The sequence below is a fragment of the Lontra canadensis genome, unplaced genomic scaffold (assembly GCF_010015895.1).
Source record: "Lontra canadensis isolate GAN:19392208 unplaced genomic scaffold, GSC_riverotter_1.0 scaffold74, whole genome shotgun sequence".
NCBI lineage: Eukaryota > Metazoa > Chordata > Mammalia > Carnivora > Mustelidae > Lontra > Lontra canadensis.
The window spans coordinates 980,000-996,362 of record NW_022631068.1 but is presented as its reverse complement, the minus strand read 5'-3'; the positions used below and the strand labels follow the sequence as shown (position 1 = coordinate 996,362).

Below are 16,363 nucleotides of genomic sequence, written 5' to 3'. Positions count from 1 at the left end.
CCCCTTGTGTATGTATGTCAATATCTATATATATGTATGTGTGTGTCTATATGTATAGATATATAATATATTATGTGGCTAGACCGTTTGTCCATTCATCTGTTGATAGACACTTGGGTTGTTTCCACATTTTGGTTATTGTGAATAATGCTGCTGTGAACATCGATATACAAATATCCGTTTGAGTCCTTGCTTTCAGTTCTTTAGGATATTTGTATAGGAGCAGAATTGTTGGGTCATATGGTAGCTGTGTGTAACTTTCAGAGAAACTGCCAAACTGTTTTCTACAGAGGTTCTGCCTTTTATCCTCCCACCAGTAATCTAAGTGTTCCAGTCTCTTCACATCCTCATCAATACTTGTTACTTTCCAACTTCTTCAAAGAAATTATAGCCATCCTGGTAGATGTGAACTAGTATCTCATTGTGGTTTTGATTTTCATTTCCCTAATGATTAATCATTTTGAGCATCTTTTCATGCGCTTATTGGAAATTTGTATATATTTCTTGGAGAAAGTACTTTGCTTAGTTTTTTTTTATTATTATGTTCAGTTTTTAATTAAACTGTTTTTTGTTATTGAGTTTCAAGAGTTCTTTATATATTCTAGATATTAATCCCTTATCAGATATATGATTTGCAAATATTTCCTTCTGTTCTTAGGTTGCCTTTTCACTTACTCGATGTGTCTTTTGATGCACAAAAGTTTTAATTTTGAAGCACTCCAATTTATATTTTTTTCTTTTGGCTTGTGCTTTTGTTATCCTGTCCATGCAATTGTTGCCAAATACAAAGATTTACTCCTGTGTTTTCTTCTTAGAGTTTTATAGTGTTAGTACTTAAGTTTAGGTCTTTGATCCATTTAGTTAATTTTTATACGTTATTTATTCTTTTGCATGTGCATATCCAGTTTTCCCAGCACCAGTTGTTGAAAAGATATTCTCTGCTCATTGAATATTCCTGGCTCCCTTGCCCAAAATCAATCTACCGTATATGTAAGGGCTTTTTTTCTGGCCCCTCTATTCTGTTGCTTTGGTCTGTATATCCGTTCTTATGCCAGTATCATACTATTTTAATTACTAAAACATTGTAGTAAATTTTGAAGTCAGGAATTATAAGTCTTCCAAATTTATTCTTTTCAAGATTGTTTTGGCTATTGGGGACCCTTGCAATTCAATATAAGTTTGAGGATTGGGTTTTTCATTTTTGTGATAAAAACTTTTGGAATCTTGATAGATATTTCACTGAATCTGTTCATTGCTTTGGATAGTATTGCTATGTTAACAATGTTAAGTCTTCCTGTTGATGAACATTTCCATTTATTTAGGTCTTATAAATTTTTTTTTCAGCAATGTTATGTAGTTTTCAGTGTACAAGTCTTTCACCTCTTTGGCTAGATTTATTCCTAAGTATGTAATTATTTTAGATGCTATTATAAATAGAAATGCTTTCTTAATTTTCTTTTGGAGTATTCATTGCTGGTATATAGAAAAACAAATGATTTGTGTGTGTTAATTTTACTAGATTGCCAGCTTTTGCTAAATTTGATTATTAGCTCTAGTAGCTTTCTTGTGGATTCCTTGGAATTTTCTGTATGTAGGATCATGTGATGTGCAAATATAGAGATAGTTTTACCTTTTGCTTACCAATTTTGATTCCTTTTGCCCTCCCTTCCTTTACTTCTCTCTCCCTCTCTCCTTCTTTCTTTCTTTTTCTCTTTCTCTCTCTCTGTCCCTCTCTCTCTCCCCTTCCTTCTACTATCTCCCTTCCCTTCCCCTCCCTCCCTTCCCTTCCCTCCCTCCCCTTCCCTTCCCTCCCCTTCCCTTCCCTTCCCTTCTCTTCTCTTCCGTTCCCTTCTCTTCCCTTCCCTTCCCTCCCCTTCCCTTCCCTTCCCTTCCTTTTCCTTTTTTCTTTCTTGTCTAATAGTGCTGGCTTGAACTTCTAGTATAATGTCGGATAGCCTCAGTGAAAGCAGGCATCATTATCTCATTCCTGATCTCCGAGGGAAAGCTTTCCAGTCTTTTACCATGAATATGATGTTAACTGTGGACCTTTCATAAATATCCTTTATCATATTAAGGAACTGCCCCTCTATTCCTACATTTCTAAGAGTTTTTAACCCTAAAATGGTGTTGGATTTTGTCAAATGCCCTTTCTGCATCAATTGAGATGATTATGTGGTTTTCTTCCCCTTTGCTCTATTAATTTGGTGTATTACATTGATCTTTTTGTGTGTGTTTGAACCACCTTTGCATTCCTGGGATAAATCCTGCCTTGTCATGGTGAATAATCCTTTTAATATGCTGTTGGATTCAATATACGAATATTTTGTTGAGGGTTTTACATCTATATTCATAAAAGATGTTGATCTGTAATTTTCTTTCCTGTGATGGGTTTTTCTGACTTTGCTATCAAAGTAATATTGACCTCACTATTTTATAGTTATGAAGTATTTCCTCTCCAATCTTTTTGAAAGTTTTGGGAAGAATTAGTATTAATTTTTCTTTTTAAAAATTTATTTATTTATTTATTTATTTAGAGATGGGGGAGGGAGAGAATCTTGGGCTCTATCTCATAACCCTGAGATTATGACCTGAGTTGAAATCAAGAGCCAGATGTTTAACTGACTGAGCCACCCAAGTGCCCCTAATGTTAATTTGTCTTAAGTATTCAGGAGAACTTATTGGCAAAACCATCTGCTCCAGGACCTTTCTTTGTTGAGAAGTTTTGTTTGCTGATCCAATCTCTTTACTTGTTATAGGTCTATTGAAATTTTCAATTTCTTCTTGAGCCGGTTTAGGTAATTTATGTGTTTTAAGAAATTTGTCCATTTCTTCTAGATTGTGTAATTTTTTTGGTGTAAATGGTTACTCAGTGGTTCTTTTGAATTCCTTTGTTTCAGTTAGCATTCACTGAGTAGCATTTATTTGCATCTATATGTTGGGGGTGTATATATGTGTGCATATGTATATATAAATATATATGTACATATATATTTGTATTTAATATTCTTTACAGCTCTAAGAGATAGGTGACATTATATCTATTTTGTTAAAAGAAAAAAGATATGAATAGTCAAAGAAGTTGATTAAATTTTGTAAGCTTTCCCATCTAGAAATTTGTGGAGATAGAATTCAGACTGAAGTTCTCTGATTTGATATTTTATACCCTTGGTGACATGGTTTAAGTGTGTATGATATTAAGAAAATCTAGCTCTTTATTGCTGTGGAAAATATGTGATTTATATGTATGGATTCATCCAAGGTGAATTCATCTTGTAATGCTAGCTATTTCTACATCTTCCAGAATATATAAAGCTGAGGTTTGTAACCACTGTTACTGGAATACTTGAATAATTAAATTTATCTACTTGAAATCAAGGCAGTTTTTCCTCCGAAAATCTTTAAATTAGTAATTTTTGAGGTCCAGGAAGAAAATATGCATAGCCACATAAACTAACCTAGTTTTCTGGAGATCAAGATTACTTTAACTCTGTCCTCCATCACATACAAAAGCTATATTATTGATGAGATATGTTAAGGCATGAACTTTGAGTTAATGTTTTTTGATTTCTTATAATAGATGGATTTTTTTTAAGATTTATTTATTCATTTGACAGAGAGAGAGAGAGAGCATGAGTGGGCAGCAGGAGGGAGAGAGAGAATCCCAAACAGACCCCATGCTGAGCACAGAACCCAACATGGGGCTCTATTTCATGATCCTGAGATCATGACCTGAGCGGAAATCAAGAGTCGGACACTTAACAGAACTGTGCTACCCAGGTGCCCTGTAATGGATGGATTTATATCAGTTTATCCACATTCACTTATTTAGTTGCTTTTTTGACAAATATGGATTTCCATATGATTGGGCAACAGTCTGGATGTATCTATGAAATAAATGAAGAAATAATAAATGAAGAAATTAAGATTGATCCTCAATTCTTATCTTCTTTAAAGGTATGAAAAACAATGCAAATGCCCTAGGATCAAGACTTTTCTCATCATTGATCTGTTCCTGGATGAATAGAGAAATTTATTTATTTTTTTTTCTTAAATATTTTATTATTTGTCAGAGAGAGAGAGAGAGAGAACACAAACAGGGGGAGCAGCAGGCAGAGGGAGAAGTAGACTCCCTGCTGAGCAAGGAGCGCAATGCAGGACTCAATCCCAGGATTCCGGGATCATGACCTAAGCTGAAGGCTGACACTTAACTGAACCACCCAGCCATCCCTAGAGGAGAAATTTAGCAAGAGAAGTAACAGCATGGTGATCTCAGCAATATATACTTTAATCCTTGCCAGGGTTTTTTTGTTTGTTTGTTTATTTGTTTTTTAGATTTTATTTATTTATTTGACAGACAGAGATCACAAGTAGGCAGAGAGAGAGGAGGAAGCAGGCTCCCCGCCAGGCAGAGAGCCTGATGTGGGGCTCCATCCCAGGACCCTGGGATCATATCCAGAGCCAGAGGCAGAGGCTTTAACCCACTGAGCCACCCAGGCGCCCGGCCAGGGTTTTGTTTTGTTTTGTTTTTTTGTCCAATCGTCCCCAGAACAAATTGAAAGTTGAATTTTATTTTTAGGATTCTAAATGTGTCATTCATTACCTGCTAACTTTTTCTGCAGTGTGATGCCTCATAAAGATAAATTCAGATTGGTTACGACATTGTTTCAGGATATAGAGGGATTGTAACATTTTGCTATTCTCGATGCAGACATCCAGGCAAGAAGCAAAGTGGCAGTCCAAGTCTGTGCTGGTGGTTGTGAATGAAATATTTCCATATTGTAGCAAGAATGAGGATAACTTATAAAAGTGGGGTCTACCCATAAATTGTTTGGCAACTCAGATGATTTACCATTATCCTGTGATGCCACCACACAATAATCTGTGAGATAGTCAGGGATATGTAGTGTATTTTGATTCCATTTTAGAGGGTAGAAAATGAAGTGTGAGATTTTGAACCAGTTACTGAAAAGTCATTGAATCCTGTTTCCTAGGTTAATGTATTTTTATTTCTCTACTCCTTCCAGCCTCTCTAAATGATTTCCTCAATAGGTTAATTCTGAAGTTAATATCCCAGGAGATTACAATCCAGTCCCTTGTCTTTCTGAAGAATCAAAGGAAATGGACAGATTTTTAGCCATGAGATTTTTTTACTTTTTAATAAAAATGAAATTGATATTTGAACTACAGACACTTAGGAGTATTCCGACAGGAGGTAGCCTGAGTCTAATGGGTCCTAGGTTCTTAGTACAAGTTCCTCCTTCTCCTGTGTTTAAGTTTTACTAAGTTCTGACTACTTTTCACTTTTCTTGAAAACGAGAAAAAGTTACTTCTCTCATTCAGAGACTCTTGCTGTACAGCTGTTTCGGTTCCAAAGGAATGTTACCTATTGTGACAAGTGAAACTAATGTCAGGCAAATTTTCCATAGGTTTTAAATCATGTTTTATATTTGTTTTGTAATCTTCAGTTAAAAATAGTCAGTTGGAAAATCTAGAAGGCTGGAAAGATGAATTTACAGAATGGGCATTATTTCCCAAATTGGCTTTTGGAGGTTGTCTTTTTATACTAGAAGTAGCAAGGGCCAGATTACAGTAGTGCCTAAAGCCAGCCTGTTCCAACAGGCTTCATCTTCCTTTGTACAAATTTAGAAAGAATGGATCCTCACGCAAGCATTTCAAATCCAGAGACAAATTTGAAAAAAATTGCTACAACATGTTGACTGATTTCTTGCCAAGTCAGCCACTGAGAACTTGTACTTGACCAACTCTTACCAAGAGAAAATTAAAGGGGAGGGGGGGTGAAGCACATAACTTTGTTATTAAAAAATTAAAACTCACAATACCTGAAATCCGCCTCCCTCTTAACTTTTTTCTGTGCTTCTTTTAACCCCGTTCTTTTCTTCACTCTTCTCTTCCTCTCCTGCCTTTCCCTTCTCCCTTTCTTCTAATCATTCTCTGCAATATACGCTGTTGCTTTAATGTATTCATTTTTACTTTGAGTATTGATTCAGTGATATGTTCTGAAGAAACAGCTTTCAAAAGATTGTATTCCGATACACAGATTCTAACCAGCAGAAAGGTTAAGAACATTTAAAAAATATGCATGTCAGCAGTGGAAAGAAAGCTGTTTGTAGCCAGCAGGTGAGCTGGAGAGTACTACCGGGTGTGGTAGAGATAGTAATAAATTAACTGGCAAGCCAAAAACTATAAAAAAAAAAAAATCAGCCATTTCATAGCATAGAAGCATGACAGCTATGAAAAAAGGAGTGCCCCAGGGAATTCTTTTAGAGTTTGATTTTTTTAAATATGTTTGACATGAAAAATGTTTTAGTACAAATAAAGCAACTGGTATTAAACTTACAGGGAGGGGGGTTGTGGTTTAGAGTTAGTATGAATAATGCATGATATTTAAAGAAAGAACAGCTCTAAAATGTTCCGGGAGGCAGTCCATGTTGATGGTTGGAATGGTGATTTTTTTCCCCTATTTTTGAAGCATCATTAATTCAGTATCGTTTTGTGACTTTTTTTAACCTGATAAGATATCAACCAAAGACATACTATTTGACTTGGATTGGGGTATTCTTTCTTTAGATAATTTAGTTTAAATATCAAGAAGATCAGCCGAATTATTTAAGCATAAAGCGACATTTACTATAAAAAATAATTTGGCCTAGTTATCCTTTTTAAAAAGCTCATGTAGCCCTGCAAACCGAAATCAACCTCATGGAAGGGGAAAAACAAGATCAGATATTTTGAACATTACTCCATAGGAGACCAGCACAATCTAGTGTTAGTGAGTGCGTTGTCGCAGTGCTCCGTATGCAATCAGAAGCCAATTGTTACTGGACTGTGTGCAAGCACACACTGTGCTCAATGGTCTGATGAGGTATTATGGATATGATGCAAAGAGACTGTGTCGATTAGAAGCTAACAATTTGTTAAAAGTGAAAGCAACTTAACATTTACATTGGGCCAGCTGAGGCGCCCTTGATGTGGCAAGCCGGATGAGCTCCAAGGAACTGGAGGGTACCACGGAGGCTCCAGGTATTAGTGTCCGCACAGAAAAAAAAAGAGATTTTACTGCTTTCCAATTGACTACCTTTATTGCTGTGATTCTTTCTACACTGTCTCTTCATTATTACATTCAGCTTTCAGTGTGGAAAAGTTCATGCAAAACAGCATGATTATTATAAATGTCAAAAATGTGTGGAGGAACAGCCTATTAAAATATAGCCTAGAGATAGTACATAACACCGACTTTAAATAAGTAGCTGCAGCCAAAGTGATACTCCATTAAATCACTGATATTGTGTAATTTATCCACGAGTACTAATTTTGATTTCCGTCACCACTATCACAATATGTTCCTCATGACTTTCTCTTGGATCTTCATGTCACCGCACGCGGCCTGTGTTCTCAGGTCACAGAACGTTCTCCGTTCCCATGTTTCGTCGTGGTATGGAGGCAGACGTGAGGATACAGCATCGATCTCTGCTGAAGCATGCTCAGTCTCTATCAGACGTTTGATGCAGCAGATATCCCGTGTAATATGTGTGACTGTTGAACCAAATCATTCAAAGAATAAGTGGGAAGCACCTCGTGTGCCTGATTCTCTCCTAGGTTCCACCAGAAGTTAATCCAGAAAACTATGGTTTCCACTCTGGTGGAGATACCAGGCATTTCCCAGAATGTTGGCAGATAAGATTAGCTCCCTTCTCGCCCCTATCAAATTGAAGAGGTTGCATTTTTAAAATTTTTTCTTTGTTTTTTATAAAAGAAAGTTTAGGGTTATGGACAGTCAATAGCTCATAATCTTTTTGGACTCTAATACTCTGCTTTGCCTACCAAGCCAAAACTTTTTTGTTGTTCCAACATAAAAACCTTAATACTTTCTCAGTGAACTGAGTGTCAGCCTGGCTTTAAGATATTTTTTTTACTCTTAAAAAAATGATGTATTACAAGATTTGTAATGGAGTGAACATGCTTGAATTGCACATTTAATTTTTTTAACATCACATTCATGTTTTGCCAGTTTGCCTACCAGCTATCTGTTAACAAAAAGTTCCAAGGCAGCACTGCAAGTCTGTGCCCAACTAAGCCTTTTGTTTCTGCAGATGTTTGGGCTTCGAGCAATGTTGTAAAGCTCAGGCGATCCAAGGACCATGTTTGTACTTGTCTGCTGTGATTCCCTGTGCATTGTCTAAACCTGTATGCATTGTTCTTTCTGACAGGTGATAACTACCCTGTACAGTTCATTTCATCAACAATGGCAGCTGCTGCTACTTCTGGACTCAGCCCTTTACAGCTCCAGGTAAGTGCCAGAAGAAAAAAATGTGGGATACCAGCCAGTTCTTTAGTGGAAAACTGCTAACCAGCTGTATGCTAAATAATGGCCTGAATGTTAAATAATTTTTAAGCGTAGCCTAGAAGGATTAACACCTTGTGTACTTACCATACTGAAAATAGAAGAGAAAACTGCCAATTTCAGTATTTTTAAAGGAAAAATGGTAGTATGACTTAATACTCTATATTTTCTGTCGGGTGAGTTATTGGTTTTACATTTTTATTGCTGGCTGCTACTATTGGATGTGATCGCTTTTTCCTTATCCCTTTTCCATCCATGTCTCCATTTATGTTCAGATGATCTTTTACACGTGAACATCAAAATAGAAAACAATGTTGGGCATTTTCCTGCTTGCAGCTTATAGACTAGGAGTTGTTATCACCAAATTACCTTAACTGTTTGGTAAAATGTCAATATATTGTTCTGGAATATATGTACCCTCATTCTCATCTTCAGCTTCATGCCATGCCAGAAGTCCAGGCATGGCATCCCACCACATTCTGGATTAGGGTTCTGTACTTATGAGGTGAAAATGAGGGAGAAAGTGTTTTGGAGGCTGGATAAAAGAATCATTTGTACCTTATCTTCTTCATGGTAAAGTGAGAGGTTTATAATAGGACCAGGTGATCTTTATATCCTTCTAGCACTGACATTTTAATGAGAAATTGACTTTTAATATGAATATGTATTTTAACAGAAACAGAAAGATAGTATCATTAAAATAATGGTTAAACCTTCAATATTCAAACAGTTAGAAAATATGTGACAGTGAAGAACTTGAATTTCAACACAGTGGGAAGTTTAAAGATAGTCTTGTATTCTTACAATTTACTGTGATTATTTTTGAGTTTTCTTACAAGGGAATAGCATCTGGCTAGGCATTTTTTTTTTCTTCTTTGCTATTCCCTCTACGGCTTGAATATAAGAAATGTGCAAATATTTTACCATGAAAAAACATCATTGTGAGTCTTTTCAATTGGGGCTGCAAATAAATAATTTTTGCAATACTCTGAGTTTTTGTTATAAGCCTCATCCAGAAAGCTGGGACAATGTTACCCACTATAGACTGCCGAGCACAACTAGACATTTTGCCTAACAGGAGCAGCAACCCTGCCTCTCTTCCAAAACTTCACCTTCCTCTCTGCTAACACTGGAACTCACTGCAGGTGGAAAAATCTAAAAGAAATCTAAAAGAAACCTCCCTCATAATAAACCTAATCTGTGTCTCCTTCTCCGTATTGCTATGCTAGAGTGTCTTCTCGAGTCAGAGCAGAAGTATGAAACCAGTACCATTGCTTGATCCTATAACCAAGTTTCTGTGAAAGACAGTGTCTGGGCGCTCAGCCTTCTACTTTCTATTCTTTGGTGTGGTCAGTACCCTGGATTTAGAAACATATGTTCTGTTTCATGAGTTCTGACAGTATGTTTTGTCTTTTTTTTTTTTTTTCTGAATATGCTACTAAACAGAAGGGTCATGTCTCCCACCCACAAATTAACCCAAGGCTAAAGGGCCTAAGTGACCGTTTTGGCAGGAGTTTGGACACCTTTGAACATGGTGGTGGCCACTCTTACAACCACAAACAGATTGAGGTATGAATGCTTCCATTGGTGCTTCATTGGGTGGGGGACTGGATTATTCAGTCATATTCTAAGCTTTTTTTTTTTTTTTTTCCTTAAAGTGGCAAACATTTGACCTAAACACTAAAATGTGACCTTTCCCTTCTTCTCATTCCTAAGGAGGCTCATTTTTGCTCCTTTTCTTTCATAGAAGGCGGCAAGCCTCAAGCCAATGCCCCTAATGACTTAGATTGTTTAATGCTGTATATTGAGGCAAATTCTTTACAAGGAACCATCTTCAGAACCATCCTTTTCCCTGACTCTCTTTCTCCTTTTGTATATAGTGCTGTATAATGTCTATAAACACATAACATTTTTAAAAAGATCTCATTTGTCCATATAACAACCCTGCAAAGTTGATAAATATAATTCTGCTTATATAGGCAAAACACTGGAGGTTCAGAGAGAACAAGGATGCACAATATTCCTGGAGTCAGAATTAGTACCCAGGATTTCTCACTGTCTGATTCAGGTTTCTGAATTTTGTTTTCTCTGGCTGAGGTAGGGCCCAGTGCCTGGGCCTGACTGGTTGCTTGTTGCCCTGTGAATGTCTATAGTATCCCTTTCATATTTAATGTCCAGTAAAGCTCTTTGTTGTTTTTGTGGGATATTCTTACCACTTGGGAGAAGATAGCTTTTATGGCTCTTTTGAAAACCAAGCCCTTTTCTTCTATAGGGGTCTAGTCCTCATCTCTCTAATTTCATGCTTGATTTCTCTCTCATATCACTGGAGTCCCTCTCCAGGACTATTAGCTACTGAAGGGCTGCCAGTGATCTGCTGAATCACCAAAAAAAAAAAAAAAAAAAAAAAAAAAAAAAAATGGAGACAGGCTACCTCAGACTGAAACATACTTTAATTTTCTGGGTTAGATTTAATACTAAATGTTACGTTCAAACCTAGGATGGGAAACTCAACTTGAAAGAAAGAAGGAAAGAAAGGAAGAAAGAAAAGAAAGAAAGTATTATTATATCAAGCAAAGCTGTATATTCATTCATATCCTAGTGGCTTGGCAGTCTATACGTATCAAATACTGTATAATCAATAGAGTATCCCTCTGATATTATTTCCTACACTGCTTTTGAATCTGTATTTTTGAAAAATAATAGAGAAAACTCAGTCCTAAGAAGAAAAAAGAGGACAAGATCAAAAGCCAGCTTGGAAGTAGCCTAAGGAAGAGTTCAGAGCTTGCTGCCTGCCTCCCTCTTTCCCTGTCACTTTGATATAAGTTATACAGGGGCTTCCCACCCAGACATGACCAGGCATATACTGTCAGAGTATCTACTGTCTTCTAGACAGCAAGAAGGGATTTCTTTTGTAAGGCTTTCTTTTGGCTGCAGAGAAGGTACCGTATTTCTGGACATTTTGAAGATCTGCCATGCCTAGGATTGCTAAAATGTAGAGATAACTGCATGTGAGGGACAACACTTTCTGTGTGATGCCAGTTAGCGAGCTTCCCCACTCAAGACAGATAGTTTGTTAAATGTTTAAGTGCTTGGACGAATGTGAAAGCAGGTGGTCTTGGCTCAGAACCAAGACTCCTCTCTCAGACTTTTATTTTCTCTTGAGGTGTTGAGATCTCTCCCATCCACCTTTTTCCATCGGCAGTTTTCTACCCAATCACTTCTCTGACTAATTTTTCATGTAGCTTGACTTCTCTTCCTGCCACCATCACGGACCCCTGATGCTGCCAAATCTGGCTTCTCTTGGGTTTCTGGAAAGTCTGATGTCATCTCTGGGAGTGCCAGATCTGCATAGTTCTGTAGCAGTGCTGCTGATCTAGAAGCCCCACGTCTGTCACTCACATTAGGATAAAAAGAGAGCCAGTTAGTGAGGGACTCTTCAGATTTTGCATTTTAAGGTTAGGCCCATTTGAAAGTTTCCTGGGTTTTTGTTAATTCTTCCTGTTTCCTTGCTTTCATTTTTTTGCACTTTTTTTTTTTTTTTTTTTTTTTTTGCAAGTCAGGAAACCTTTGCTGTTTGCTTATATGGTACACTGCTTAGAAAAGACCTTGACCTTGTTTGAAAGGCAGGTTTCCCAAACTTTCTTGGTATGAGCATCCGATGTTTATGGGGACGTCTATGGAAAGCACAGTAGACATACAAGTCTGAGCTACTGCAGACACATTTGAAATTGTAAGCAAAAGTAGAGAGAAAATTTAATAATATCTTGCTTTATCAATTTTAAAACCTGCTCTCTTTTCTAATTATTCCCTCCTTTGACAAGCTAAAATGTCACAGCTCTGTTAGCAGTCATGATCATGGTAGACCATTGACACTACAGAAGCATTACAATTATGTTAACTGGTTTTACTTCTAAGCAGAAATTCTTCAGAAGAAAAGCCCACAACACGTACGTGCCTCCATCACCCTACCTCACTACCTTCATCTGCACCTGGCCACATTACTCAGAACTGGTCCTCTTTACCTGATGTTCCAGTTCATTTGTTCCTTGAAGGTTGTGATTTCTCACATTAATGAACCTGGATAAATCTTAACAGCATTAATAGTTCTACCTTGAAAGCCTGAGATTTTGTTATCAAGTAGGAAAAAAAGTTATATAAAGTGCAAAGACCCTTCTTACATTAGTGTACTCCAGTTCTTTCTTTCTTTAAAATAAGCAAGATACAGGAAAGCCTTGTTGCTCTGTGCTGATCTAAGGCATGGTTTTCTCTGCCTCAGGGGCACAATATTAGGAGAGAGAAGGCCAAAGAATGCTATTTTTAGTTGAACAGTTCAGCAGATGGAGGCATGAATACTCATATATCTGAAGGTTGAGGGGCTTGAACCATTAATTTTGATAATGTATTTAACCCTGGGAACAATCAGAAACTGTAACTCTAAGGTTGCAGTGCTTTTGACCTTTAGAGAACAGAGGGCACTTGCTATAGTAAACAATATATTATATTGCTACTTATTCCAATTCTCTACCGTATAAATTTCAGGACCACTTGCCATTTGCTTTCCTCAGCTATGTTAGCATTGGTCCTTCAAGTACATCAGAAAGAATGTTAAGGAAGGGGGACCAGTATAATGAGGCAGTCATGTAAATATGGCCTTGAAATAGCTAAGATGTTAAATTGTTTCTGAAGAAATATTGTCTCAGAAACTAAGCTTGAGTAACTTCTCTCTTTTTTAAATGAAAAAGTAGTTTCAATGTATCAATTCATTTTATGGGGTGACTTTCAATAGATAGATCCCTAAAAGTAATTTTGTTTTGCTTTGTTTTGTTTGTAACTGGGAGTCCTGTTGCTTCATAGATGTAGCTTATATTAAATACAATCTGGTACCATAGCATGCAAAGTGATACACCTGTCTCATGCTTTCTTATTAAATGATGCATGCTTCTCTTTAGCAAATACAGCAGTTAAATATCACACAGCTTAAGAATTTCTAATTAAAATATCTCCGCATGTCAGCATATTGGTAATGTATTATTTTAATCCATTTATTTTGTTTATGAAACAGTGACATATGTTTAGATTGTGAAATATATGAGCCTTAAAAATCACTTTATTGAAGAAAATTAATTCCTACAATACTGTCTCAGTAATGTGTTCACTCACCCAGTCAGTCACTGGCGGCACTGCCAGTCTTAATGTTGGGTAGACACACTTACCAGTTTTATCTGCATAACAGTCTTGGAGAGAAGCAATTGCAGTTCTTTCTCTTAGAGCCAAATGATAGAGTTTTTCTTTCCTTCCTGTTTTTTTTCTTTCACATTAATTCAAACCAGCCCCCCCGCCCCCGCAAAACACTTTTTGTGGCTTTTTTTTTTTTTTTAATACAATGAAGGATGGGACTGAGTTTATGTACAGGAGACTCTGAAAGACCAATCAAAATTAAAAACAAGCTAGTTACCTTTTCAAAGTTAGACATAGTAATTTGTTTGTCAGCAGGGAGATGTTTGGGTCAGCCCTGAGATAAAGTGACTGTCAGCAGTTATTCCTACAAGACAAGTAATTTCACTCAGTGTATTACTGACAGATTGCTCACTTCTCTGAATCACCAGAGAAAACAAACTTAATATTGTTACAGGCAGAGTTTCTGTCTTCATTAGCCTCAGAGAATGATTTTTATCGAGCATTCAAAGCCTACCAAGCTTTAGTTGGAACATATTTTAATAGACAAGTTCTTATAATGATAGTATGGATAGTAACCTAAAATTAAAGGAATTAAATATGAAAATTTTTAGATATCAATATAAGTAGATTTTTACCTTTATTCGATGACCCCTGTGTGTACTTCAGGGGAGATTTGAGGAAAAGGAGTATAATTAGAGTCTTAAAACACTAGGAAAACCTATCAATCATAAGTTACTCTTAAATGAAACTAATAAAGTCTTGCCAAGTTTGCAAAGATGGAGGAGAACAATTGAAATTTTTGCAGAAGTAAATGCAAACACATATTTTATTTAAATGATATTGTCAATTTTCATGCTACAAATGGAAAGTGAAGAAGTACCCATCAACATCGAGAATGTTCTAATTCTATTTCACTTCCAGCCTGAATCTTTATGATGTTGTATTTAGATGCTCTCTGGCTCATACCCTGTTTTCTTGTTTGCAGTTGTAAACATGCCTCAGTGCTGTAGAGGAATGAGAGGGTGAGTTAGGCTTTGCTGGGTAGGCTTGGGAGGTTATCATTTCTAATAGAGAGTTGAATAAAGAGTTGATTAGAGTGACCTATTACTAGCTTTCCAATGGAGAAAAAGGAATGCACTGATTCAAAGCTTTTTTTGAGGATGCCAACCATGGGGCTGTGCTTTGAGGAGAAATGCTTTTTTCCCCTTAATCAGCCTTCTCTTACCCCTGACTTTAAGAGTGAGATGGAACCTGGGAGTACCATTATGACTGGGATTAGACGAGCTGTGGACTAATGAACTCCACTTTGGAATCAGAATCTTCGATTTGAGTTTCCACTGTTACTTGTCATGTTGTCCTATGGTGTTCTCAGATTACCTTTTTTTTTTTTTTTTAATCGTAAAAGGTGAATAATAATCATTTTAAGGGTTGTTGTGAATAGTAAGTGGAGTGAGCAGGCATGTTTCAGATTTAAAAAACAAACAAACAAAAAAAAACAAACACAAACAAAAAAAACCATCAAAATAGGAAGAAACTTCCCAACATCCAATAAGCTGTCAATTCTACTCTACCTTTGTTGCCTGGAGTGCTTCTGAAGGGCAGCTCTAATCCACTAGAATGTAAGTTACTGCATTCAGGAATTTTGTCTCTTTTGTTTACTGTTGAATCCCCAGCATTGCCTGGCACAGTGGTAAAATGAATGAATTAATGAATATCATCTTTGGTGGTTATCTGGGACCCACGTTGCTTTGAAAACATTTTTTTTTTAAATATATTTGGTCAGTTGCCCTGTGTTTAGGGAGGCACTATTTCATATAAAGAACTTTTTTTATTTCTAGGTATGCTTCTTAAGAAAAACAACAGGTACCAAGTGAATCCTGATGGAGGTTAAAGAAATATAGGCAGATCAGAGAAGGGTGCAAAATATGAAAGCATTTCCTAGTATTTGGAAGTCAGACTTGTATTCAATGAAACAGAATAAGGTTATATATACCCACAAATTAAAGCATTGGGTAAAATGGATTTTCTCTTAGAAATTTGATTTTCTGTATGTTTTAAGGTAATACCTCAAAGTTGAGAGAGTATGGCTCTTCTCACATATAAGCCCTGTTAATCACTGTATTTAAGTTATGTGATTGATGGGATCCTCACGTGTACTTACAGAGATGGTTTACTAGGAGGCCAGTACCTTGGAATTATAAAACTAGCACAGACCTCAATCTTGCCTAATGTAAGATTTCTACCAATATTCATTTAACTCCAGGCTCACTAATTAATCTACTCAACAGGGAGCCCCGCTGTGTGAATACTGTATTTAAATAGACTACCTGTAAGATGCAATGGTTTCTAAAATAGTGACAGGTATTTTTATTTCTCTTTTTACCAAACTGGAGTTTCAAGGTATTGTTTGGTTGGTATCACATATTACATATCTGTGTATTTATATGTTATTAGGGGCTACCTTGGAAATCAGAGAGATGGTGTGATAAGGATATATTGCAAGGTTTGAAAACAAGACATTCTTATGTTTTCAAAAATGTTTCACTTCACTTTCCAATCATACAGTAAGTCAGGATATACAACATATAGGAAATTTAAATCAGAAAAAGATATGATGAAATATTTTGACATGTCAGGTAACAGAACAGACTGAGCAGGACAAAAGAATTTTTTATAAAAATGTCACCATATTGAGATACGATTGACATACAAAAAGCCACGCATATTTATTGTATACAATTGGATGAGTTTGGAGATAAGTATACATCCATGAAACCATACCACAAACTATGCCATAAACATATTCATCACCCACCTTCTTCT

The 16,363-nt window shown here is 36.4% G+C and overlaps 1 protein-coding gene across 1 annotated transcript in view; it reads left to right on the top strand.

The window, feature by feature from the left end:
* Positions 1-16,363, top strand: part of SOX6 (SRY-box transcription factor 6) — a 595,512-nt gene that overhangs the window by 475,660 nt on the left and 103,489 nt on the right. Inside the window, exons 9-10 of the mRNA XM_032881120.1 lie at positions 8,229-8,308; positions 9,809-9,931. Of these exons, the coding sequence (XP_032737011.1) occupies positions 8,229-8,308; positions 9,809-9,931 (203 nt within the window). The remainder of the gene's footprint in view (positions 1-8,228; positions 8,309-9,808; positions 9,932-16,363) is intronic.